At 36.7% G+C, this 27,121-nt stretch overlaps 3 protein-coding genes and 1 long non-coding RNA gene across 7 annotated transcripts in view; 1 reads left to right on the top strand and 3 right to left on the bottom strand.

The window, feature by feature from the left end:
- The window catches only part of LOC115452605 (segmentation protein cap'n'collar), a 160,643-nt gene extending 142,601 nt beyond the window's left edge, over window positions 1–18,042 (bottom strand). Inside the window, exon 1 of one of the 2 annotated variants that reach the window (XM_037441895.1) lies at window positions 17,826–18,042. The gene's annotated coding sequence lies outside the window, so the exon portion shown is untranslated. The remainder of the gene's footprint in view (window positions 1–17,825) is intronic. The other variant, XM_037441861.1, reaches the window with a different exon arrangement.
- The window catches only part of LOC115451454, a 43,072-nt gene that overhangs the window by 547 nt on the left and 15,404 nt on the right, over window positions 1–27,121 (top strand). The gene's annotated exons all lie outside the window — the stretch shown is intronic.
- LOC115451453 lies at window positions 20,530–24,118 on the bottom strand. The gene is made up of 4 exons (XM_030179785.2): window positions 23,956–24,118; window positions 22,480–22,621; window positions 21,352–21,662; window positions 20,530–20,824 (listed from the first exon to the last, which is right to left on the bottom strand). Exons 1-4 carry the CDS (start codon window positions 24,116–24,118, stop codon window positions 20,604–20,606), a joined length of 837 nt encoding a protein of 278 aa, XP_030035645.2. The 3' UTR covers window positions 20,530–20,603.
- LOC119190361 lies at window positions 24,186–26,103 on the bottom strand. The gene is made up of 3 exons (XR_005112892.1): window positions 25,995–26,103; window positions 25,037–25,138; window positions 24,186–24,273 (listed from the first exon to the last, which is right to left on the bottom strand). It is a non-coding gene; the product is annotated as an uncharacterized LOC119190361 (long non-coding RNA).

Below are 27,121 nucleotides of genomic sequence, written 5' to 3'. Positions count from 1 at the left end.
TACTTGACAGAATTAGACCTACTCAGGCGGACGCTCATATATGGGAGACCTACCGCCAGTAAAAATATACAAAAAATATAAAAGCGGACTTAATGCCGAGTGTTTTCTACTAGTCAACCTTTAGAGACTAAAGTAGGTAGGTACAACGAGAGAAGGTAGTGGATAAAACATGATATAATAATCTATATAAGATTAATCCCTATTTCCCTTAATCACGCCATCACGCGTGAACGGCTGGGCCGATTTCAGTGTTGTTTTGTTGTGTTTGTTATTGTCAGGAGAGGGTTGTTATGAAAGAAAAAATTCAAAAAAATTGCGTGGCAAAATTAAGAAAACTTAACGAAAATATTAATTGTATATAATTGTCAATTGTTTGAAATAACTGTCAGCGATCGACAGAATGCGCGCTGCAAATTCATAGTTAATACGGGACAACGTCTGTTGGGTCATAAATACATACATAACATCACGCATTTTATCCCCGAAGGGGTATGCAGAGGCGCAACTAGGGCACCCACTTTTCGCCAAGTATGTTCCGTCCCATGATGTGATAGGGGGCGAGCCTATCGCTATATCGGGCACAAATTACAGACTCCGGGCTGATACTGAGCAGAAAAACCCAAATATCTCTGTCGGGTCAACTGTAACTAATATCTGTACTTACTCTATACTATTATATAAAGCTGAAGATTTTGTTTGAACGCGCTAATCTCTGGAGCTACTGGTTCGAATTGAAAAATACTTTTAGTGTTGGATAGCACATTTATCAAGGAAGGCTGTAGGATATATAACATTATGCTATAACCAATAGGAGCGGAACTTCAATGAAAAATGTTACAAAAATTTAGAAAATTTGTTTCTTTTGAGAGCTTTGCGTGCGCTGCGTAAACAGTTAAAGTTACGCAACAATCAAGTATGACGGAATTGTTCCTCTTAAAAAGTTCTAAAAAATATATTATAAAACAAAGTCCCCGCCCCATCTGTCTGCTTGTCTGAATGCGATAAACTCAAAAACTAACCAACGGATTACGATGAAATTTGGCACAGAGATAGATTATAGTCTGGAATAGCATATAGGCTATTTCTGATTCGGTGAAAATATATTGCGGGACTTTTATTCCGGAATAACTTCATGAGTGCGGTGCCGCTATCAAAACCTATTAGCACATAAATTAAAAAATCAGATAGGTATGTCTTAAGATTTGAACCTGAATTCGTCTCGCTCCATTCCATTCTCAACTAGGCTATCGCCTTTGAAATGTGGAACAACAAGACTTCAATAGCAGGGATTGCGTGCAAATAATTACCAAGCCGACCTAGAACCATGGGAATTATGTCATACGAACGTACTGGCGACTGTTTACCTATTAATGTGATGGAAATACTGCCATATTTGTTTGTCCTAACCATGGCCGCTAAGATTATTTTCAGAGGTATATCTGCATCTACACACTATAGTAGGTACTACATAAAAATATCAGCCCTGTATTATATGTCCCACTGCTGGGCAAGGGCTTCCTCTACCACTGAGAGGGATTAGGCCTTAGTCCACCACGCTGTAGTGCGGATTGGTAGACTTCACGCACCCGCGAATATCCCTATAATGAACTTCTCAGATATGCAGGTTTCCTCACGATGTTTTCCTTCACCGTTAAAGCAAGCGATAATTTACAAAGAATACACACATATTTTTTTTAGAAAAGTCAGAGGTGTGTGCATTTGGGATTTGAACCTGCGGACATTCGTCTCGGCAGTCCGTTCCACACCCAACTAGGCTATCGCCGCTATTATCTTGCTAATAAGAGGAGATAATAGAGTAGTTTCTTATGTTTGATTTAGTTAATGACATGTAAAAATAATAAGAAAATGTTCTGTGAAATCGGCAACAAAATTGGTTGAAAAATAAAGCAGTTATTCATATTTGAAATATTGTTGTGAGCAAAAGTAGGGGCGTGGTGGGGTTATCGCTGTCCTTTTCTCACTCACGCAGTGTTATGGCCGGTGGCACTGTGACGTCACATTTCAATATTACGGTAATTCGACAGCCTCCCTTTCCACCAAATTTCAAAGCTTTATAACTTATTGATTATTGCGTGAATTTTGAAAATTCTTTTTCCGATAGATTTAAAAAAAATACATTTTTGATAAAAGTATTTACAAAAAGTCGTCAACTACGTTAATCAACTTAACACATTTTTTAATCGATAAGCATTGTAACAATAATCGATATTATCATCTATTTTTAGCATGCCTCTAACCAGGTGTTTTAACAGCTGACGCAAGGCTCCTCGTAAATTTTACAGAGTTTTTTTTATTAATATGACTGTTGTAGTGTTCGTTCGTTTCCATGAGTCTTCATTAATTCTAGAATGACATGAATGAAACCCACTCCTGGATTTGTAAATAGGCTGTATAGGCCGAGGCCTATGAGCGGCAGCCTCTTAGGAGCGGCAGATTTCAGAAGACGCTCACTCGATTTAATTAATCATTCGTTTATTTAACTTTAGTGCCTTCCATAATACAAACAAATAGAAAATTATTAAGTATTTTAGAAACCTACATACATAAACCTATCTACATAGGGCGAGGGAAATAAAGTGGCCTACACTCATAAAAATATAAATCCGGTACTGATGAAACTACAGATAAAATAAGTCTATGGTACACCCATTCCAATTCATTCGTCATCTGGGTAGCATCAAATTATTTACACGCAAATGTAAAATGACTGGCTGTTCCTTCACTCTCATAATCTCATCGGACTATGCTGCCGTGCTAAGCTCAAAAGCGTTATCTCAAAAAAAAAACAAAATCTTGATTTTTATGTCGTCAGATAGCTTAAAGAAATACCCATTCAATGAACTTACCTAAATAACGATATCTTGTTTAGACTTGTTAAAAAAAACTTTAGAAGAGTTTCTGTCTCAGTTTTACATACAAAACTATAAAACTATATTTACAAAACTTCGATTATCTCGAAATAAGGTTTCCCTGACATACCGCTTTCGCGCTTAGCACGGCAGTATGAGAGTGAAGGAACAGAAAGTGCACCTGTATATACATAACATAACATCACGCATTTTATCCCCGAAGGGGTATGCAGAGGCGCAACTAGGGCACCCACTTTTCGCCAAGTGTGTTCCGTCCCATGATGTGATATGCGAGCCTATCGCCATAACGGGCACAAATTCCAGACTCCGGGCTGATACTGAGCAGAAAAACCCAAATATCACTTTGCCCGACCCGGGATTCGAACCCAGGGCCTCAGAGCGCTCTTGTACCGGACATGCAATACAACTACGCCACCGAGGCAGGCACCTGTATATAGCGCACACATTTGTGTGTGCCAAGCTGATCTCCATTGAGATTGGCTGCCGTGACCGAAATTCGGCTAAAAGGTATTCCTTTATTCACCTACAGACATGTTCTTAATCCATTAAAAGATTTGCTGGTGGTAGCATATTTTATATCTGCCCGAATACCACCGTACTAGGTGTTACAACCCGCCATAGTGGCCCACGTGAGCGTTCCGGGATCAGCCTGTGTATATCCAGTTCCAAAAGGCATAATTGTATTAATAACAATAATAATATCAGCCCTGTATTATATACTCGCCCACTGCTGAGCACGGGCCTCCTCTACTACTGAGAGGGATTAGGCCTTAGTCCACCACGCTGGCCTAGTGCGGATTGGTAGACTTCACACACCTTCGAAATTCCTATTCCTTCTCAGATGTGCAGGTTTCCTCACGATGTTTTCCTTCACCGTTAAAGGGAACGATAAATTCACATGATTTTTTAGAAAAGTCAGAGGTGTGTGCCCTTGGGATTTGAACCTGCGGACATTCGTCTTCGCAGTCCGTTCCACACCCAACTAGGCTAACAGCGGCGATAATTGTATTACTAAGGGGTAATCAGTTCTCGTCAGTCGACATTCTATTGGACCCCAATCCACTTACCATCAGGTATAGAGGGATCATTTTACCGCGTCAGAATACAAAAGCGATAATATTAAGATAGAACTAATTATACAGTCGCTTGCGTCGGAAATGACGTGGTTATTTAATTACGTATGTAGTATTTGCAGTATGCACTCATTATTTGTACTTTATGTTTACTCTTTAATTTATGCTTCTAATAAATAATTAATAGTTTAACGTCTATGAACGACCATAGTGTAGACCTTGAGATCAAAGTGAACACAAGGAACAAATCGTTTTCGAACTGAACGAAATTACAAAACAAAAGTTAATTAACATGTATTTTATGTTCGCGCGAGAGTTTGACATTAAAATAAATTTGCCTAATTGATTTTTCGCGTAGAATTTGTTTTGTTGTTACTCCTCTTTCGAAGAGCAGCCTTCAAAGTCACGATCGGTTTAGGGTATTTGGCTGTTAATGTTAATATCTACCATTATTAATAAATTATTCAAAATTTACGGATTGAGGTATTGGCCAAATTGAAATTAAAAAGTTAGTCTTACATCATTTCATTATACAAAATAAAAAAATTACGTTTTTGACAGTCCGATCGGCGCAGGAATCTCAGTAAATAAAAATTATTTGTCACATGTATATGTAAGAGTTTTATCGCTTGAAAACAGCTTGAATGGCTTGACTTGATTCCTTTTTTGTTGTGTTCCTAATTATCAGAACACGATTTTATCAAGGAACTAGCTTTTGCTCATGTCTTTGCTCGCGTGATGGAGTTGTCCGGGATAAAGGTCCTGGGATAGAAAGTAGCCTATGTCCTTCCCAGGGTCTTAAACTATCTCCATACCAAATTTAATCAAAATCCGTTAAGTAGTTTTTGAGTTTAACACGTTCAAACAAACAAACAAAAACCCGGAAAAATATAAAGCGAGTCTGTTATCACGGAAAAAATTTTTCACGCGGGCGGAGTAGCAAGCAATATTTTACTTCTTTTAATTTATAACTTTTATTAAATATGTACGTCACATATATTATAAAACAGAAGAAATCATTTAAATCTGGTGAATAATCTACAAGTTATAAGCCATTGAAATTAGGTAGTAGGGGCGAGTGTCAAAAAACAGAAGAGACGAAGTACTCGCATGTGACGTCAGCGGACATTACGACGCGTGCGAAAGAAAGAGATGGAGCGATATCCCCACTCCTGGACGCAGTAATATTTAAAATTTCCATTACTCATTTCTTATCGAATTTTAATGCTGTTTTCACAGAATTTCTTTTTTTACTAATTGCTGTTACATATAAAAATACGCAAAATCAAACAAAGTCAAATACCATATTCGGGATTTATATAATAATATCAGCCCTATATTATATACTGTCCCACTGTCCGGCACGGGCCTCCTCTACTACTGAGAGGGAATGGGCCTTAGTCCACCACGCTGTAGTGCGGGTAGACTTCACACACCCTCGAAAAATTTCTAATACAGAATTTGTCAGGTATGCAGGTTTCCTCGCGATATTTTCCTTCACTGTTAAAGCAAGCGATAATTGACAAAGAATATACACATATTTTTTTAGAAAAGTCAGAGGTGTGTTTGGGATTTGAACCTGCGGGCATTCGTCTCGGTAGTCCGTTCCACAACCAACTAAGCTATCGCTGCTTCGGGATTTAAGGGGGTATAATATCCCTCCCCACCTCATGCCCCTGACACAAGCAACAATCAGGTAAAGAAGGCGTGGTACGATATGAAATCTTAAGAGCTAATCATAGTGATAATATAGAATTGTTATCGACTTGTTGACGCTAAATATTTATTATTAATGTTTTGTGACATTGAATTTTGTGAATAAATGTTATCTTGAAATTCAGGAAAAACAATATCAGTCTTATAAAAATTTCACAATGCTAAGTTAAAACACATTTACTCGATCAGCTGTAAGTCAAAACCCGCCATCTTGCCTCTTAAGGTTTAAACTAGGCACCGGTGATGTTTTTGACAGATATTTTAGCAATTCTTATCCACCTCTTAACGCTAAAATAGGTTTGTACGTAAAACTGAATATGTACAATTAAAATGGAAATGGGCAGGTCATATGTTAAGAGAACAAGAAATGGACTAAAATACTATCCGAATGGTACCCAAGACATGAAACGAAGTAGAGGTAGACAGAAAAAGAAAGGAAGATGATTTAAAAAAAAGTAACGGATCCAATGTGGACGCTCATTATTTAACATTTTTTTATCCTTTGAATGACGAGACAAGCTTGCCGTTCGCCTGACGGTAAGCGATACGATCGATAAACAGTAGAAACACCAATACCTTGAATCACAAAGTATTGTTTGGTATTCCACTGCGCTCGCCATCCTGAGACATATGTTAAGTCTTATGACCAGTAGCTACAATGTTCAAACCGGAACACAACAGTGACTACACACTCCTGGCGGCAGAAATAGACATCGCTGTGGTTCCTACCCAGGCGGTCTCTCACATATGAGACCTATCATCAGTAAATAATATCAGTTTAGCAAGTATCTAGTTGATAAAACAGATAATATTAAGTCGGTAATAACCTACGTAACGACCACGATAAAGACAAAGGTAACAGACTGGTCTGAAATCACCGTTTAAATGATAAGATACATTTTGGTTTGAAGCCAAGGCTTTTTATCCCATTTGCCATTGGAATGTTAGCCGGCTAACATGACAGCTACATGACATTGTCACGGGAATATAACCTTATTATGTATTACATAATAAGGTTATTTTTCCGTGACACGCGTAATGTCATTTAATTGTCATGTAGCTGTTATGTTCGCCGGCTAACATGCCAAGCATTGAGTGGAAGATACAGACCTCGCAGTTAACACCGGGGGAAAAACTAATGGGGTACTAGAAGGCCCTGGAGGAAAATAGGAAGGAAAAGTTGAAGAAGAATAAGGGACTATCTTAGGATGGGCAGTGCGGAGAAGGAAGGGAAATGTTCGCGAGTTCCTTATAGGCCTTAATTTGTTACAACTCTGAGGTATACATACTGGACTGTGTACCTAGAACCCTGTCTTTTAATTGTATCCGTGGTGCTTTATAACTAGCTTATCTAGCTGTAAACGTCCCTATCCTTGAGGTTAAAAAGCCTCCTTAGATCATGATTTTGTTTGCGTTGCTATGAAGGAAGTGGACAATTAATATTTCCAACTTCTCCCTATCTATTTGATTATCGTTGCGGGATAATGACATATTAGTGTTCCCTGAGACTTGGCGAGCTTCACCGCTCAGTGTCATACAATGCCACTGCTGATCCTTACAGGAGTTGTAGTGGTGGGTGTGAGGACGGGAAAGTCTCAAAAAGTCTCAAAAGCAAAGCCTCGAGCAAAAACTAGTATATATTTCGCGACGTTTGTAGTTTAGCAAATCTAACGGCTTTTAACTGTTACTTTTACAGATCACATAATTAACCGACAATGTGCCAAAATAAAACTACATTATCTGTATTTAATCAAGGTTAACCCAAACCCTTATAAAATGTCCCTTATCAAATGGTATTGCTGATTCCGATAACAGATAATACTAATTATCACACACTCAAGCCTTTATCGCGAAGGCATAGGCAGAGGTGGAACTAATCTACTCACTTTTCGCCGAGTATATTGCATCCCATGACATAGGAATGATAAATAACTACTCATTTTTAGTATTCTGTATATGAAAAGGAATCTTTATACAGTAAAAACCGGTTATAGCGAGATTGAAGGGGCCACCGTATCTGGATGCTATATCCGATAGTCGTTATAAACGATACTCTTTTTATATGCATTTATTTAAAGGGACCTTACAATGTAGTCGTTATAACCGGTGCATCGCTATAACCGGAGTCGTTATAACCGGTTTCTACTGTACGTTCTTTGTTGTCCGTCTGTCTGTATGTCAAGACATATCAAGTGTGAATTACTGGTGGTAGGTCTCTCATATGTGAGAGTCCGCCTGGATAGGTACCACCGCAATGTCTATGTTTGCCAAGCAGCAGTGTATAGTCACTGATGTGTTCCGGTTTAAACATTGTAGCCAGTGTAACTACTGGACATAATGAGACTTGAAATCTCATGTCTGAGGATGGCGACCGCAGTGGAATACCAAACAATACTTTGTATTTCAAGGTGTTGGTGTTTCTACTGTTTATCGGTCGTATCGCTTATCGTCAGGCGAACGGCAAGCTCGTCTCGTCATTCAAAGCAATAAAAAGACATAACAATTGGTCTCCACTCTCTCGTATTAGACTGTTCTCGAGTTTTGGCTACAATGTTAGGTTTAAGAAGAGCTTTATTTCTCATTAAGAATTATATACATAAATCACTTACTGAGAAACAATGTTCAAAACTAAGATTAATATAGCTCCTAAAGGTGATCACTACATAGTATAAAACAAAGTCGCTTTCTCTGTCCCTATGTCCCTATGTATGCTTAAATCTTTAAAACTACGCAACGGATTTCGATGCGGTTTTTTTTTAATAGATAGAGTGATTCAAGAGGAAGGTTTATATGTATAATAACATCCATTAAATAGTGGAGAAATACTGTTATTTTGTTATGTTATACCCGTGCGAAGCCAGAGCGGGCCGCTATGTTTTTATATACAACGTTCACAGTTTTTCTGTAGTGTATTTAGTATCAGCATTGCACCCGTGCGAAGCCGGGGCGGGCCGCTGGTGTAAAATAAAAACGAAACAGAGATAATAAAAATGTGGGTAAACAAACAATAATTAGACAGAAATGTAGAGAGGACTTTGGTACCATCATACGATACCTTAAAATCAATGATTTCTCGGAACATAGTGGGCAGGTTAATCTTTTGTGACGCACGTAACGAGTGAGTAATCACAGGAAAAATCATGTGCAAAGTTCATTTTACTATAACTAAATGCTGTTTGTATTGCATATTTAACTTATTTACCAACAGAGGCGTTTAATAAACCATCAAAATCAAACTAGACTGCCTAAATTGTGTAGTTGTACTGCATGTGTGGTACGGCAGCGCTCTGAGCTCCTGGGTTCGAATCTGGGAAAAGTGATATTTGGGTTTTTCTGCTCAGTAACAACCCGGAGTCAGGAATTCGTGCCCGATGTGATAGGCTCGCTATATCACATCATGGGACGGAACACACTTGGCGAAATGTGGGTGCTCTGGTGGCGTCTGTATATTCCCCTTTGGGGATAAATGCGTGATGTGTGTCTAAAATCAAACTATTTTACTGATTTTATGTATCTGGATTATTCTGGATGACCTTTGTGATAGCTGTCTTTGAAAACACGTCAATAAAATGAATTTTTGGACAGTAGAATGTACTAATACCTTTCTTTATTAGTGAAATTTTGATAATTATGTTCCTAACTATCCATTATAAGTTAGCAATTAAAATAAATATAATAGAAACAAAATTACAAATAAATCTACAGTGAAACCATTTTTCGGATTTATTGCGGTTTTTATATTTGAATTTAATCTCGACTTTACAGCCTTCATGGTCACGGGAGGGACCCATCCTAAAGTACGCATCATTTTTATTTGCACCCAACACTATTAAAACATATAGCAAGGAACATTTTGGTTGTTTAAAATATCCAAAAAGACATTAAATTGATCTTTTAAAGAAATTATTCGAAAATAACTACATATTACTGTTCGTAATATGTAGTTAGTACTAGACGATAGCCTAGTTGGGTGTGGAACAGACTGCCGAGACGAATGTCCGCAGGTTCAAATCCCAAGGACACACACCTCTGACTTTTCTAAAATCATGTGTGTATTCTTTGTGAATTTATCGTTCGCTTTAACGGTGAAGGAAAACATCGTGAGGAAACCTGCACATCTGAGAAGTTCTCTATAGGAATTTCAAAGGTGTGTGAAGTCTACGGAGAGTGGTCTGAAAGGGGCGGATGAGTTGTAGCAAACATCGGTGTAAACTTAAATGTAACGACCACGCTGCTTAAATAAAGATTTAAAAAAAAAAAAAACTTGAATGTGCCACATTTCCATAGCTTTCAAACTGACAGTTCAATCGCATTCCTATGCGATATGTAATCAGTCATTCAATTCAATCAGGGATGGTAAATTCCTATTTATCATCGCTTATATTGAGTTGAATGAATTGCTTAGATTGAAATCAAACATTAAACAGTATTGTTAGTTATAGAGCGAACATCAAGAGCTAACTTGTGCTCCAAATTTATTACTAATCGGTAATAAGTATTCTTATTTGAAATGTCCGTCAAGATGTCACAGCGTCTTTAGATATTAATACAAAAATAACACATTTACAGAAAATATGCTTATATGCGCATTAAAAACGTGCAAATCACGAAAACAATATGAAGTATTTTACATTGTTTTGCTATTTCCCGGTAGATTAAGTAACCATCGCATGAGCGCAAATTTTTATGACAATATTGCTAATATCCGCTCTCTATAATCTTAGAACTCATTGGTTGAATATTTGATTGTAATCATATTATGCCACTAATATATTTAAGCCAACATTATACTAGTGGAGGAACAATGTGGCCCGAAATACAGGTTAAACCAATGACGTTTTACAAATAGACGCGTCATACACGTCACCGTCGTCAACCTCCAACCACTGTCGCGGATAGTCGGCTTACCAACTTAAATAACATGCTTTCCTGTATTTTTAGACGATGTACAAATTATACTGCAACTGTGAATGAAAAAAACGTTTCCTTTCATACGTCAGTAATAAGTATGCACTATTTAACTTGTTTTTAACTAATAAATGCATTTTATTCGACTGTCATGCCGACGACGGTCGGGTCGTATCAATGCGAGCTGCTCGGGCTGTACAAGTATGTGGCTATAGTAAATAGTGCGCTGTTTTTATGTGCAATTTTGTTAGTCTATGACGCGTCTATTTGTTAAAGGTCATTGAATGAAACCTCTTACGGACGATTTCGTCAAACATCTCAATCTTAAAATGTAGATAATAAAAATAAACAAAAAAAAAATGTAATGTTTTAAAACTATTAGGACCTTCCGAGTGCCAGCTGTTTCAACAGCATTGGTGACACAGTGGAACTCATACTCGTAAATGTAGCGATATTTCATATTTTTCATTGTGCAATATTAAGACGCCAAAGAAAACCCTAATCAGGAAAAAAAATTACTGTTTTCGAAACTCAAATGTACCAGTTAAAATGCATTTATAAATTTGTATTTGGACGTCTTAACCAAAGAGATTGAATCAGGAAAAAACTATTAAATTCTGATCAGAAAAAAAATTTATGTGTATTTTATAGACACGAACGTCCATTTAAACTATTTGTTCAAAATCTGAAGTTAGAACTAAAGTTCACTGCAGCGCTGAAACATCAATCTTCGTTTAACCAAACTTTAAGCATGCTAAAGTGCTTTAAATAGAGTACGTAAAATGGCAACCAATACCGGATTGCAGTACACTTCAGTTGAACACAATGAGTGTTCGGAACGCCAGATCTAGCACGTAGTACATAATATATATCGATGAAAAAAAACAAGTAAGTGAGTGAAAGAGAAGTGGCGATAGCCTAGTTGGTTGTGGAACGGACTGCCGAGACGAATGTCCGCAGGTTCAAATCCCAAAGGCACACAACTCTAACTTTCCTAAAAAAATATGTGTGTATTCTTTGTGAATAACCGCTTGCTTTAACGGTGAAGGAAAACATCGTGAGGAAACCTGCATACCTGAGAAATTCTCTATTAGGAATTTTCGAGGGTGTGTGAAGTCTACCAACCCGCACTACAGCGTGGTGGACTAAGGCCTAATCCCTCTCAGTAGTAAAGGAGGCCCGTGTCCAACAGTAGAACAGTATGTAATACAGGGCTGATATTATAACCAAAGAAAAGATATTTGAAATCAAAGTTGCCAGTACGACAAAACAATTTCATATACAACCTTTGGACCTAATATTTTGATTGGTTCATTCTCGCCATCCATTTAGTATTGTTATTGAAATCGGCTGAACAAACATCACCAGGTCTAAGCATCACAAATTCCGCATGGCGACACGCGACCGTGACCTTTATTAAGTGGGGATAAGGTTCGCAATTGATATGATGATGAAGTCGAGGCTTGAGGCCCTGCAAAAATTTTGATATAAATTACATGTATAGTTAGACTGTCTCGGTGGCGTAGTTGTGTTGCGTGATACTATTAATGATGTCACGGGTTCGTAGCTCGGGTCGGGGAAAAATTTATATTTTTTTCGACAGCCGTAATTAACACTACGCTAAGTTGAAAATGTCAATCTTACAGGAGAAACTTAAAGTGAAAAATAAGATAAATTTTATAATACTAATGCTTTCTTAATGAGTGTTTTGTCTAATTCAAGAAGTAGTCATTTTATAGCAAATAAACAAGATATTTTGTAAGTTTATAAAAGACTAGCCTTTGCTCGCGGATTCGCCCGCGAGGAGGAGATTTCCAGGATAAAAGTCCCGCTAAAAAATTATCCGATTTAATTATATTGTTGGTTCACTATTTTGGTCATAGTGGCTTCCACATAAAAGGTAGATACATGCTGTCGAGGACTTTTATTTAGAACTATTTAAGACTAACAATCCTACGGTACATCATCTTTGTCTAACTCCGACGGTTTAGGCAGCGTACGCCAAGATTTTTTTCCTACTTACTTGATATGTATCGTATATTATGATCAAATTACTCAAAATCATTATAAATTATAGTCTAAGTGTTATTCTGATGTATAGCCAATATTACTGTAAAGTTTCATCCAAATCCATTCAGTAATATTTTCGTGAAAGAGGAACAAACATACATACATCCTCACAAACTAGATTTATAATATAAATAGTTTAAAGAAATTATAATTTTGGCGAGCAGTGGAATACCAAACAATACTTTGTGATTCAAGGTGTTGGTTTTCTACTGTTTATGGATCATATCGCTTACCATCAGGCGAACGGTAAGCTCGTCTCGTCATTCAAAGCAATAATAATATATTGGTAATCGGACCAAGTGCCAAGGTCGCTGACGCAAAATCAGTTTTTACGATACCACCTTAATCATGATAATACTACCGCAAAAAAATGACAAAAAACAATGCGTACACACGTTTTGTTGTTCCTCACAAATGGCAGACTTCCGAATGTACTTTATGTGTATTTTTCGTCTATTATGTACCGATTTTGATAATTCTTTTAGTATTGTTAAGTTTAGCCCTATTAAGTTCCTTTATATGGTTTATTAGCATCGGACCTTCAAATTTAAAGATACATCAAAGAATTTGTCAAAATTACACGGAAAAAGAGTAATGTTTTAGTATAGTTTTCGACAATAAATAGTTAACTATATTCAGAGATATTTTGCACCTTCTCGTAATCCATGTCTGCTTTAGGGGACCATGCACGAAATCGATAATTTTAGTAGCATTTTTATTATGAATATAAAAAATAATAACTACCTATGACGATAACATGTTGTAGAAATATTATACTTAATTTATTTTTCCATCTATCTATCTTCTATCTATACTTATAATAAATCTGTAGAGAGGTCAATTCTGTACATGAAATATATTTCCTAAATAACTATCAGGGGGTGATTAGGGATCGATACTGATGCCAAAAATGCAATTAGTAAAATTTTTGTCTGTCTGTCTGTCTGTCTATCTGTCTGTCTGTCTGTCTGTATAACCGTTATAGAAACAAAAACTACTCGACGGATTTTAACGAAACTTGGTACAATTATTTTTAATACTCCTGAGCTGGTTATAGTATACTTTTCATCACGCTACAATTAATAGGGATAGCAGAGCAGTGAAGGGAAATGTTGGGAAAACGGGAAAAGTTACTCCATTTTTTAAGCTTCCGTCGCGTGTGCAACCTTAATGGTTAAAGCTACACAGAAATCATGTATGACAGAAATGTTCTCCTTAAAATTATATAAAAAATATCCCACGACAGCATATGTCTATCTTTTATGGTTAACTCACAATAACACGTGTAACTCCCGATAGCTTAGCAGTTCGAAGCTTTCTCATTATATTTGTCTACTCTTAAGTTTATAACACTCTCAGTCATCCCTAATTAAAAAAGTTAACATTATTAAATATTCCATAAAAAATAATCATAGAAATCGGTATAGAAACACCAAAGTTATACATGAAATACGCTAATAATAAGCCATCACGCGTGAATACTGAATCATGCTATATGCTTCCTTCGGTTTCACTAGGATCCCATCAGACCCTGACCGGACAATCGGACCACCTGCATACCACCATACATTAAAAAAACCTCCCGACAAATTGAGCACCTCCTCCAATTTTGAAGTCCGAAATCCACGCGGGCGAAGCTGCGGGCGGAAGCTAGTCTTTTATAAATTTCGAATAAATAACTTCTTAAATACATGCGCCGTTTTGGCGGGAAACCAAACCACAAAATCCACCAGCCCACGACTGTCGCGTTCCGGGTTCAGCCTGTGTATATCCAACAGGCATAAGTGTGTCGACTGTCGAACGGTATTTATTTATTTATTTTTATATATGTATTTTTTTATATATCTATTTATTTATATATGCGAGTATGTTGTTATTACATTTGTTTATTATTACTTTTTTTATGTGTTTGTCACTTTCTTTTATTATACACCTACCTCCGTCCTCTCTACACCACCCCAAGGTTGACTGGGAGAGAATGCCCATGGCATTAAGTCCGCCTGTATACCATGTGTACAAAGTGTAAGATAAATAAATAACAGTATCTCTCGTCAGTCGACATATTGGACCCCACTCCATTTACCATCAGTTGCAAAACGCAGTCTTAATTATCCGCCGAGGTAACCGCAAATCAATGAAATGTCATTGAAGTTAATAAGTAATCAGGACGATCAATAAACGTCGCACATTTCAATGAAGTATTGACACAATGTAGTACTGTTCTTGCCATCGATTCCAATAAACTAAACATGCATTAATAATAATAAATCTTTTTGTATTTTTGCACAAATAAACGAAATATAACAAGAAGGAACAACTATTATTAGTAACGTTAGTGTTCGTAACTAATCTAAAACAAAATATCAATAGGGGGCCCCAAACTAGGCAATACGGTAGTGCCTGTATCTTGGGGATTCTAATCTATATATATATATATAATCTATATATATATCTATATATATAAAAATGAATTGCTGTTCGTTAGTCTCGCTAAAACTCGAGAACGGCTGAACGGATTTATCTTATCTTGGTCTTGAATTATTCGTGGAGGTCTAGGGAAGATTTAAAAGGTGAGAAAAATTCGAATAATTGCCGGGAAAATCCTCAAAACAGCATTTTTCTATTTCCCATACAAACGTTTTCTAAATAAAATGGAGAGTCAATTTGTAATTTATTACCGCTGCATAAAGTTCAAATTCGCGTGCGCATTGGAGGATCTAATATCGCGTTCTGAAACTCAACAAAAGTGAAAGTGAATCGCGAACGCGACAAAATTGCATAGTCTCAAAATACATAGTACATAAATAGTGGTCGGCTTCGAGAAACTCAATTTTAGCTAACTTCAGTTGTTAATCTATACTATTATATAAAGCTGAAGAGTTTGTTTGTTTGTTTGTTTGTTTGTTTGTATGTTTGTTTGTTTGAACGCGCTAATCTCAGGAACTACCAGTCCAAATTGAAAATTTCTTTTTGCGTTGGATAGCCCTTTGTTCGTGGAGTGCTATAGGCTATATATCATCACGCTATACCCAAGAGGAGCGGGGCAGTAATGGCTAATCTCAGGAACTACCGGTCCAAACTGAAAAATTATTTTTGTGTTGGATAGCCCTTTGTTCGTGGAGTGCTATAGGCTATATATCATCACGCTATACCCAATAGGAGCGGGGCAGTAATGGCTAATCTCAGGAACTACCGGTCCAAACTGAAAAATTCTTTTTGTGTTGGATAGCCCTTTGTTCGTGGAGTGCTATAGGCTATATATCATCACGCTATGACCAATAGGAGCGGAACAGTAATGACTAATCTCAGGAACTACCGGTTCGAACTGAAAAATTCTTTTTGTGTTGGATAGCTCTTTATTAGTGTAGTGCTATAGGCTATATATCATCACGCTATGACTAATAGGAGCGGAGCAGTAATGGCTAATCTCAGGAACTACCGGTTCAAACTGAAAAAATATTTTTGTGTTGGATAGTTCTTTGTTCGTGGAGTACTATGGGGTATATATCATCACGCTATGACCAATCGGAGCGGAGCAGTAATGAAACATGTTGCAAAAACGGGGAAAAATTATTAGTTTTTGAGAGCTTCCGTTGCGTGCGCTGCGTAAACGATTAAAGTTATGCAACAATGATGTATGACGGGATTATTCCTCTTAAAAGTACTAAAAATATATTATAAAACAAAGTGCCCCGCTGCATCTGTCTGCCTGAACGTGTTAAACTCAAAAACTACCCAACGTATTAAGATGAAATTTGGTATGGAGACAGTTTGAGAGGCTCCCGGAAACTACTACTTTTATAACGGAAAACTTTAGCCTGAAAAACTTTATAACGCGGGCGGAGCCGCGGGCAAAAGCTAGTATATATATATATATATAATATATATATATATATATATATATATATATATATATATATATATATATATATATATATATTATATATGGATAATTATGAATAAATTGAGTGTTAAAAATGTTTGAATATTTATACATTTCTCTGATAATGTTTTTAGCAAACAATGTCGGGCAAGGTCTTATATACTTTTAAAATGGATTCGTTAATTAAATATTTTAGATTTAGCGCATTACATTATTACATGCAATGGCGTACCGTACAATGAGGCTTCCAGCGGCCCAAACATCTCTATTCTTTTATTTAAAACCGACAACTATGAGCCAGAACTTTAAGGAAGAAGAGCGGAGTGGATATGAAAGTTTAATTATTTAGAATTAAATGAAATATAAATCCCCACAATTTATTAATAAAATCCGGGGAGAGAAGGCAGCTGTCATCCCACACCTCCTAGGTTCGCTGATGCCAGCATCAATACTGATTCTTCTATAAACCAATAGAAATAGTTTAACAGCAGTGATTTACTTCTTTGCCTATAAAGAAATATCATCTAGGAATCCCGAAACTTTACAATTGCCTATTATCAGGGCACACCGATTCTACACATTAGGGAAAGTGTTGACTGATAGAGATTATTCCTTGCCAATCGAGACAATTGTGCAGGCCTGTACGTATACAGTTTGATTCTAGATTACTACTCGTCTAGTCTAGTCTGCACAATGATCTTTATCAAGCCTTTACCCTACCACCAGCTAAGGTAACCCTATCATTAAACTAATAATGAATTTACGAGAAAGTAAAATTACTTTAATTATAGGCGCTGTTTTTGAACTTCGAATGGTGTTCGTTTCCTAGAATGCACATACGCATGCGCGCTGATAAACTTTTTAAAATTTTAAGTTAAGGAAGCAAGATAAGTCCAACTCTGAATTATAAAGCGTTTCAAATCGTAATCTTTTTATGCATGATTAAGAGATATAAATAGCAAACTCAATACTTATATGTCGGACGCGCAGTAGTGTTCAAGGCCGTCCGTACGCTATCTACGCCTATTGCGTCATAACATTAAAAAAGTATTTAGAATCAATGGTTTTCGAATTTCAAAAAGTATTTCCCCATTGCGTCAGTGCAAAACTGAAATGTCAAACGTAAATAATTCTGCAGTCATTTGCCCGTGCGCAACAGAGACAGAAGATTTATCAAAGTTCAGCAGGTCAGAATGTTTAGTTTACAAATTAATACATACTCTAATATTTTCGTTGCATAACGATTTGCGCGCGTAAACTTTCAATCAAACACAAAATACTTACGCTCGAAAAAAAATTCCGAAACAATCACCGCACTGTCACACAAATTCCAAATTTAAAAAGTAAACAATTACACTGTCGAATTGAAAACACTCGAGTGTCGTGCGCGAAACGTGACGGCGACTCCGACGCAATTCGATAGGGTTATAATGGCTAGCGAGCGAGCGCTAGGGCAGACGTACACTGTCACACTGGACATTCGCGAGCCATGTGATGTTTGACGCGTAAACACGTTTGTATGATAACATATCTCGTAAGAGTTATGGAAAATGAGAATGCTTATCTCTGTCAATTTTTGGCACTTAAAATACGCCTCGAACAGACGTGGCGCTATCTATTGGCGCCAAAGAGTTCTAAGATACAAAAACATTGCGCTTATGTGATGGTTACTCAATCTACCGAGTAATAGCATAATCAGTTCAAATACTACATATTTTTCCATAATGATTTGCACGTTAATGCGGATATTAGCATATTTTCTGTAAATGTTATTTTTGTATTAATATATAAGGCCGCTGTGACTTCTTGACGGACATTTCAAAGAAGACAGCGACTTACCAATTGGCAATAATTTTTGGAGCAAACCTTTGGCCCTGATGTCCCGTATATAACTAACTATATAGTTTATTATCTTCGATTGGCGCCAATATTTGACAGTTCGCAAAACTTTTTGGCGGGAAAGCGAAGTCGAATTTAAGTGACGTTTAGCAGTAATTAAGAAATATTTACACATGAATAAAAATTTAATTAACTCTGTCGTAGTTTTAAAGAATATTTGTTATTATTTTCCTTAATATGTTATTTTTAATTAAGGCGAAATCGTTTAAAATCTTAATCCATACTACACTTATAAGTAAGGTTATTACTTTGCTGAGACAGAAGTGTTAAAACATAATTGATGTGTTGCGTGCTCGGTACAGCTCTCTGAGTGCCGGAGTTCGAGTCTCAAGTCGGGCCGAGATTTTTCTGCTCTACCAGCTCGGAGTCTGAAATTTGTGCCTGATTTGGCGAATGCCTTAACACATATCATGAAAGACTTGACATACCTGTCAAATATGGGTGCGTTACCTCTCTACCTACTCTTGAATAAGGAGAACTGCTGGTCTACTGGTGGTAGGTCTCATATTTAGGAGTCCGTCTGGGTAGGTCCTACCGCAATGTCATCTGCCAAGCAGCTGTGTGTAGTCACTGTTGTGTTCCGGTTTGAACATTGTAGCCAGTGTAACTGGACATAAGACTTAACATATGTCTCAGGATGCCGAGCGCAGTGGAATACCAAACAATACTTTGTAATTCAATGTTGGTGTTTCTTTTGTTTATGGGCGGTCGTATCGCTTACCATCAGGCGTCATTCAATAAAAAAGAACGGCGTGATGCATATTTAAAATTACTTTGTGCTCGTTCATAGTCTTTACATGATGATATGTGAATTAAGGAAAATTATTTCGAAATCACAGTCGATGCAACTTGTATAGTGAATTATCCGGTTACTGCTTTGTATGTACATTGAGTCATACCTCCATGCCTACTTTCCGTAGGCAACGAGTTTTCAAAGTAGGGGGCGTATTACTTATAAAAGGTAAGTAGGAAAGCTTGCTGGTGGCTAAGATGTTTTTATTACATAGATACGTTGCGCGAGCTCAATACTGGCAAGACTAAAGCAAGGTAATTGGCCGACATTCACTTAGGCAACCTCCAACCACTGTCGCGGCTAGTCGGCTTAGTACTTAACTTTGTATGTTTATAAATAAAATGCCTTCCTGTGTTTTTAGACGATGTACAAATATACTCCAACTGTGAATGAAAAAAACGTTTCATTTCGTACGTTAGTAATAAGTATACACTATTTAACTAATAAATGCATTTTATTCGACTGTCATGGCGACGGGGCGGTCGACGCTCGGACTCACTCGGGCCCGCTCGGGCACACTCGGCCCGTATCAATGCGAGCTGCTAGGGCTGTGACCATAGTAAATAGTGCGCTGTTTTTATGTGCAATTTTGTTAGTCTATGATGCGTCTATTTGTAAAACGTCATTGACTGGTGATATATATTTTATATCCGCCTGGAGCGCCTCTCTTTAATGTATGCTCCAAATAAATGCTAATAAAATGATTACTATTACATTAGCTGTTTAATTAGAACTATCAAATTAAAAGTCTAACTAGAGTCTGACAAATGTAATTATTGTTACTGGTTTGTAAAGGATACGCGATACAAGTTCTAAACTTAGTGCACATACTTACTCAGTTGTAATAACCCATATAATGTAAGTGCTATGATTTGTAAATAAATAAATAAATAAATAAATTTACTTGATACTTGTGAAACAGGGGCCTTAGGAGTTTAAAAAACAAGCAGCTCACTTTGTCTTAATATATGCTGCAAAGTCTTCAGTCGGGAATAAATTATAATCATAAGAAAGCAAAATCCGCGATTCGTTTACTTGGACGACATAATTATTATATATTTTTAGTTTTAAAACCAAACTACTGAAGCGATTTTGAAAATAAATGGGACCAATCTGGAGGTATATTCTTTCGAATTAAAAAAGAATTTTCCAAATCGGTTAATAAATGAGCAACTTCTGAGGTAACAAACATTAAAAAAAAATTGAATTGATAACCTCCTCCATTTTTTGAAGTCGATTAAAAAGCCATAATTCGTAAAATAGTTTTAATTTAATGTTTAACATGCGCATAAACATAAGAAATCATTATAAAAATTAATAAATAAACACTGTTGATACAGACGAAAACTCCTGAAACTCCATTCTACATTTTACCACGTCTCAATAGACCACCCGTAGTGCAAGTCCCACATCTTTTTATAAGTCCTGGTAGTGCGTATCGTGGGTGAGAATATCTTCCCTTGCTTAATCATCTTCATTCTCTTCTTCTGTTCTTTTCTTACCTTCCTCTCTATTGCCGCCAATTTCTTCTGGTAAGCTGCTATTGCTCTCTCTTTTTCCATTTCTGTTCGGTTACCGACGGAATCTTTATCTGCAATATTAAAGTTAGAGGGGTGACCTTTTATGATACAACGCTTGCTCGCGACTCCGCTCGTGTGGAAAGGATTTTCTGGTATAAAAGCCCCGCTATATATTTACCTGGTATAAAAAGTAACCTAGCTATCCCAGATTATAATCTATCTCTGTGCCAAATTATATCCAATTTCGTTGAGTCGTCCTGGCGTGACTGAGTAACGTCCACTTCTACTACCCTAAGAGAATTCGTCACAGCGAGAACATCTCACAATTAGGTACAAATACACTCACACATACAACACATTAGCACTAAACTACAAAATATTCAAAAAATTAAAAAAGTAAACCTGATATTTTCGGTGAAATCATAATAGATTAATGAATTTTACCACAATGTTAGCAGTGTTAAAAACGAATATGTTGTTTTAATTACTAACGCAATGTCAAAATAGGCCTATTGTTAATTTCAGCCACAAAAAAGCCACCTGGGGTCTCTTTTTTGTACACGTATAAAAGAACTTCGCAAAAGTATCAATAACTTACCAGGCACATCATCAGCAAAAACACCTCTACTCTTATAATTCTTATATTTAGCTTCGATTTCGTGCATCATATTACACAAGTGAATTATATCTGTACTCTGATATAGTATGTTGGTGTAAATATACAGCATATAAGTAATAGGGGCGGTGTGCCGGTCCTGGTTGAACTCAAATTTCCTCTGCATCAGATGGAATAGCTCCAAGACGATTTGGTATTTGAATATTATTTCATGGGTGACATAGCCCACTTCATATTCTAAGTTGTCGTAGTATAAGTAGCGAATGTGGTAATACTTTCGTAAGTCTGTCATGCTGTAATTATGTTGTGTATACGAATAATTATGGAAACTAACCCCCTTTTTCATAGACGTTTTTATCTAAACTCTATCTTTGCTGTGATAGTCTGTTTCTCAGTGCTGACGGCATGGCAGCCTTCGCAGTGCGTTTAGGGCCGTTGTGATTGGCTAATATTAAGATTCAACTTGAATCTAGTTGGCTGTCAGATAAACGAAGCTGAGAAACAGACTTGTTATCACACAGTGCTCCGTTCTTAGATAAATAACGTTTATGAATAAGAAGGTATATCGAATTGAACAAATCGAATTGAACAGTAGTTCAATTAGAACATAGAAGAGTAGAACATTATGCCGCGACTCTAGGCACATAGTGTAATGTGTATAGCTCTTTGTTGCCAAATACACATTGAGGTCTATAAGGGTTCGCGATCATCTTCCCTTCCTCTCACTACCAACCATCCTAATAACTCCTACTCCTTCCTCTTCTCTTCCTTCCCTCTATCCCCACCCTTCTTCCTCCTGGGTCCCGTGTCTTAATAGCTGCGGGTTGTCAGCGTACCGTCCGCTGGCACCCTCAGTGATAGCGGTAGGCCCCACCAAGTCTTCATTGGGACTGCCGTGGTTGCTAAGCCGGGGGATCGCTTGTACACTGTTAGCAGGGCATGCCCGGTGACAACAGCGGCAGTTCCCAAAAAAAAACATAGAAAAGTAATGAAATTTTTCCCCACAGCTCTACAGCTGATTATAATGGCTCCAACGGTCAGTACACCTATGTATGTCAATAATTGACAAGGAAATAACTTATAAGTAACTTGCAAATTGTCCACACTTACGCGTTGCGATAAGTAGTTGCCAAATAGTAACACGTTCTTAAATATGTGTTGTCGTTCGCGAAATGCCTCAAATCATACCACCATTCCGATTGCAGATACTCCTTTTGCTTCTCAGGGTCATAGCGTGTTAAATTTGTTATAGCTGGTTTAAAATAATTTATTTATTGTTTTGCTGGGAGGATTGATTTTACAGGGACATTTTGTCACTGCCTTTCTAAATGAAACAACATACTTATCTTGGAAATAACACTTTACAATAAGTTACTTGAGCTGTAGACGTAAAATAAAAAGTGTAAGTTTCGAACAAAATAAGTATTAATAAAAAGTAACTTAAATTTCATGCGATCTAATGCCACTACTGCTAGTCTAAGAGAATTCATAGCAGCGGCAGAATCATACTTTCAGTCAGAAAAACACTCACGCACACGACATGTTCGCATTAAACTACAAAATGATAAAAGAATCAGAAAACTAAAACCAGGATTTTTGGTGAAAATATTCATTATTAATGCAAGATTTTTGGCACAATGTCAGCAAAGGTGAAGACGAGTATGTGGTTTCATTTAGTAACACAATGTTATAATGACCCTGTATACACCGAGATTGTATAGTCGTTTTGGAAACAACAGTTTTAAATTCTGTATCAATAATAGAGTTAAAAAAATACTAATGTAATATATTTTTTTTATTAACATTAAAATTAATGTTATGAATAATAAATGAGAACTCGTTATGCAAGTAAATGATACGTACTACTACCACTACGATCGGTACCATTCATAATGAAAAATTGTCACGACGTTACTATCATCAAACTCGAACGAATGAAAAGTATAATCAAAAACTACTTTTTTGAATTATCAAGAGTACAATTAATTCACTATGTTGTTTGGTCATATATTCTTCTAATTCACCACGTTTTGGTTCCAAAACGACTATAAAATCAAGGTGTATACGCCCAGAAAGCGACTACCGTACAAGGTAAAACCCGGCATAGTAGCCTAAGTATTTTTTTTATTCCTTTGAATGACGAGACGAGCTTGTCGTTCGCCTGATAGTAAGCGATACTATCCATAAACAGTAAAAACACCCAACACCTTGAATTAGTGAGTATTATCTGGTATTCCACTGCGCTCGCCATCCTGAGACATGAGATGTTAAGTCTCATTATGTCCAGTAGTTACACTGGCTACAATGTTCAAACCGGAACACAACAGTGACTACACAGCTGATTGATAGAAATAGACATTGCGATAGTACCTTCCCAGGCAGACTCACATATAAAAGACCTACCACAAGTAAAGTGTGTCGCTTTCCGTGATCAGCTTGTGTATATCCGGTTCCATCAGGCATAATTGTGTCAACTGTCGAGGGGTAATCATCTCTCGTCAGTCGACATTCGAAACCCCACTTCACTTACCATCAAGTGCTGTCCACTTTGCCGTGTAATTTTAAATAATCTAGTCCTTAACTTACTATGAGTCTGATTAGTAGCATTCTTTAGACTTTGCAGCGCATCTTCAGTTAAATCATCATCAAAGCCTGTTAAATCCTCATCACTAGGTTTATCAACTTCTTCCCCATCAGCAGGTGGTTGACCTTTAGTGGTAAAATCATCAGCTGTTGCATCTTCATCCATCTCTCCTGGAGTAGCTGGCAATTCTGTTATAGCGGTTACATCTTCAGTTAGAGGGGTGGCCTGCGGCTCTGTGGTCCAGAATTCTGTGGTTTCTGATCCGTCAGGTATAATGTCAGTGTGTTCTGTTGTTTCGTCCATTCTTATCAGGTTTATGGCTGGAAGAATTGTAATAGCTTATGTTTACGCGAATGTTGATATTGAAATAAACGGCCCAACGGAAGGTCAGCAGTGGCTTCACTGTCAATATATTGCTGAGTTGCCTTTTTTGTGACAAACATAGTTTTAAGTTTTATTTATCTGTTTCGCTTGTTTGTTTGATATGTTTATGTAACTTGTGTTTGTTGCAAAATAATTTATTTTTCTTTCTTTCTTCTTCTTTCAAATATAACTACGGATTTCCTTCCAGCCTTCATGGTCACGCGATTGAATCCACCCCGTGACCATGAAGGCTGCAGTCTTCGAAACGTCGCGAGAAAATAATAATATTAACAACCGCGATAAAATCCGTAAATAGTTTCAAGTGCGTCGCCAACCGATGAGAAGAACCGGGAGAATGAGAAAAATATGTTCCAGCCGCACTCCCCTCTCCCGCTTTAACATTAAATTAACGTAAAATTGCTGTAGAGAACTTCTCAGATATGCAGGTTTTCTCGCGATGTTTTCCTTCACCGTTAAAGCAATCGATAATACACTAAGAATACACACAACTTTAGTAAGGTCAGAGGTGCGTTTGGGATTTGAACCTGCGGACATTCGTCTCGACAATCCGTTCCACTCCCAACTAGGCTGTCGCCGCTTCCTTGATGTTTAAGTGAACTTTGATTGTGTTTTTGCTAAATACATTGTAAAAAACGAAGAAAAAGAAACTTAATAATATCAGTCAATTAACGTATTGAATAGATATCCAAAAGTACTTACATATCATCATTATTAATAATAGGATTGATGAGTATTTCATCGCTATACAGATTTGTTATAATGTAAGTATCTTAGCGTCGATGATTTGTTGTTGACTGAAAACTAAAACAAAAAATAAGACCTCAAAAATCATAAAATAACATACACTGTTTTTATTCTCTAGAGGTAATACTTTGCTAATAGTAGGATATATTCTATATCAGATAGCGAACACCGTACAAAAAATGTTAAAACCCGCCATAGTGGCTCACGTGTGTCGCATTCCGGGATCAGCCTGAATATTTCTCATTCCAACAGGCCGGCATAATTGTGTCGACTGAGGGGTAATCATCTCTCGTCTATCAGGTTCAGTGGGTTCACATAACTGCATCCTTATAAATAATAACTAGCTGTTCTCTATATCTATCAATACTATTATATAAAGCTGAAGAATTTGTTTGACTCTTTTGTAGTTTGAACGCGCTAATCTCAGGAACTACTGATTCGAATTGAAAAATTCTTTTAGTGTTGGATAGCCAATTATTGGGGAAGGCTATATACCATCACGCTATGATTAATAGGAGCGGAGCATCGGTGAAAAATGTTGCAAAAACTGGAAAAATGTATTCCTTTTAAAGGCTTCCGTTGCATGCGCTAAGTAAACGGTCAAAGTTATGCAACAATAATGAAGGAATTGTACCTCTTTAAAATTTCTAAAAAATATATTATATAACAAAGTCCCCCGCCGCATCTGTCTGCCTGTCTGCATACTTTAATTTAAATACTACCCAACGGATTTCGATGAAATTTGGTATGGAGATGGTTTGAAACCCGGGGAAGGACATAGGCTACTTCCTATCCCGGGAATATATATAACGGGACTCTTATCCCGGAAAATTCTTTAACGCTGGCGAAGGCGCGAGTAAATGCTAGTAAAAACATACAATCCGATAATATGTGTCTTACAATAAATACTTACAAAATGGCGGAAGTAATGAATATAATTCTACTTCATTTTTGCTAATTTATTTTTTGTAAATCGTTAATACACTTTTTATTTTTACGTTTTATTGGAATGTAACTTTATATTAACAGTATATAAATGTATTTTTACATTTCAAGTATGAACAACTCTTAAATTATAGTAACGATTAGTTTAATGCGTAATAAAAGAAAATTAATTAAAAGTAACAAAGAGCGATTAAAAATATTCCTAAACGACAATCTTGGTTATATATTACGACTAGTCCCTTGATGGTTTAGTTTGATAATAGGGTACTGGACACATTATTATTCTTTACTATTATTAAATATTTATGTTATATAAATTGTAACACAAAAGGAATTATTAAAATCCGATACAAAATGAACAAGTTACAAGTCTTTGAATTTCGGTGGAAGGGGTAAATAACAAACAGAAAAGAGACATAATACACACATGTGACGTCATCGGGAATTACGACGCGTGCGAAAGAAAGAGATGAAGCGATATCCCCACAACGCGCCCACTTCTACACATTGCAATATTTGAAATATCATTTACTGCCGCATTTTTTAACCAATTTTTATGCAGTTTTTGCAGGAAGGTTTTTTTTGTATTATTAACTATTACAAATAAAATAATATACAAAATCAAACATCGGATGGTTCCCTATTGGGTCCGGTAGATGGCGCTGTACTCAAGTTCTAGTATTTTAGCACCTTTTTGAGCAGAACCGTTATCCTTTTATATTATTATTATTTTTATCATTCAAATAGCGACACCGCCAGACGTTTTGGCTTAAATAATAAAAATTACGTCAACATAATTACCTATTTTATCACGTTGTTTTTCAGTAATACTTTTGTGCTAATCTAAAGATTTTACATTGATTATTTTATATCTAGAGCGATAAGACTTGAGTGTGCGAACCTAACTGGTGTGTCGATAGACTGTTGAGTTTGCATAGGCAAACACGAAGCCTGTTTTTAACATAATGTGAACTGGCAGCATAATAGTATCTATTTGAATTATTGTATTTGGAATTAATAACAATGTAATGTTGTTACTGTGCGTTGTGTGCTAGCTTGTTACGATTGTATTCTAACGTGTAATATATTAGAAAA

Source organism: Manduca sexta, chromosome 1 (genome assembly GCF_014839805.1).
Source record: "Manduca sexta isolate Smith_Timp_Sample1 chromosome 1, JHU_Msex_v1.0, whole genome shotgun sequence".
Classification (NCBI taxonomy): Eukaryota; Metazoa; Arthropoda; class Insecta; order Lepidoptera; family Sphingidae; genus Manduca; species Manduca sexta.
Note: the sequence above shows the minus strand (reverse complement) of the source record. Positions and strands in the feature narration are given on the sequence as shown.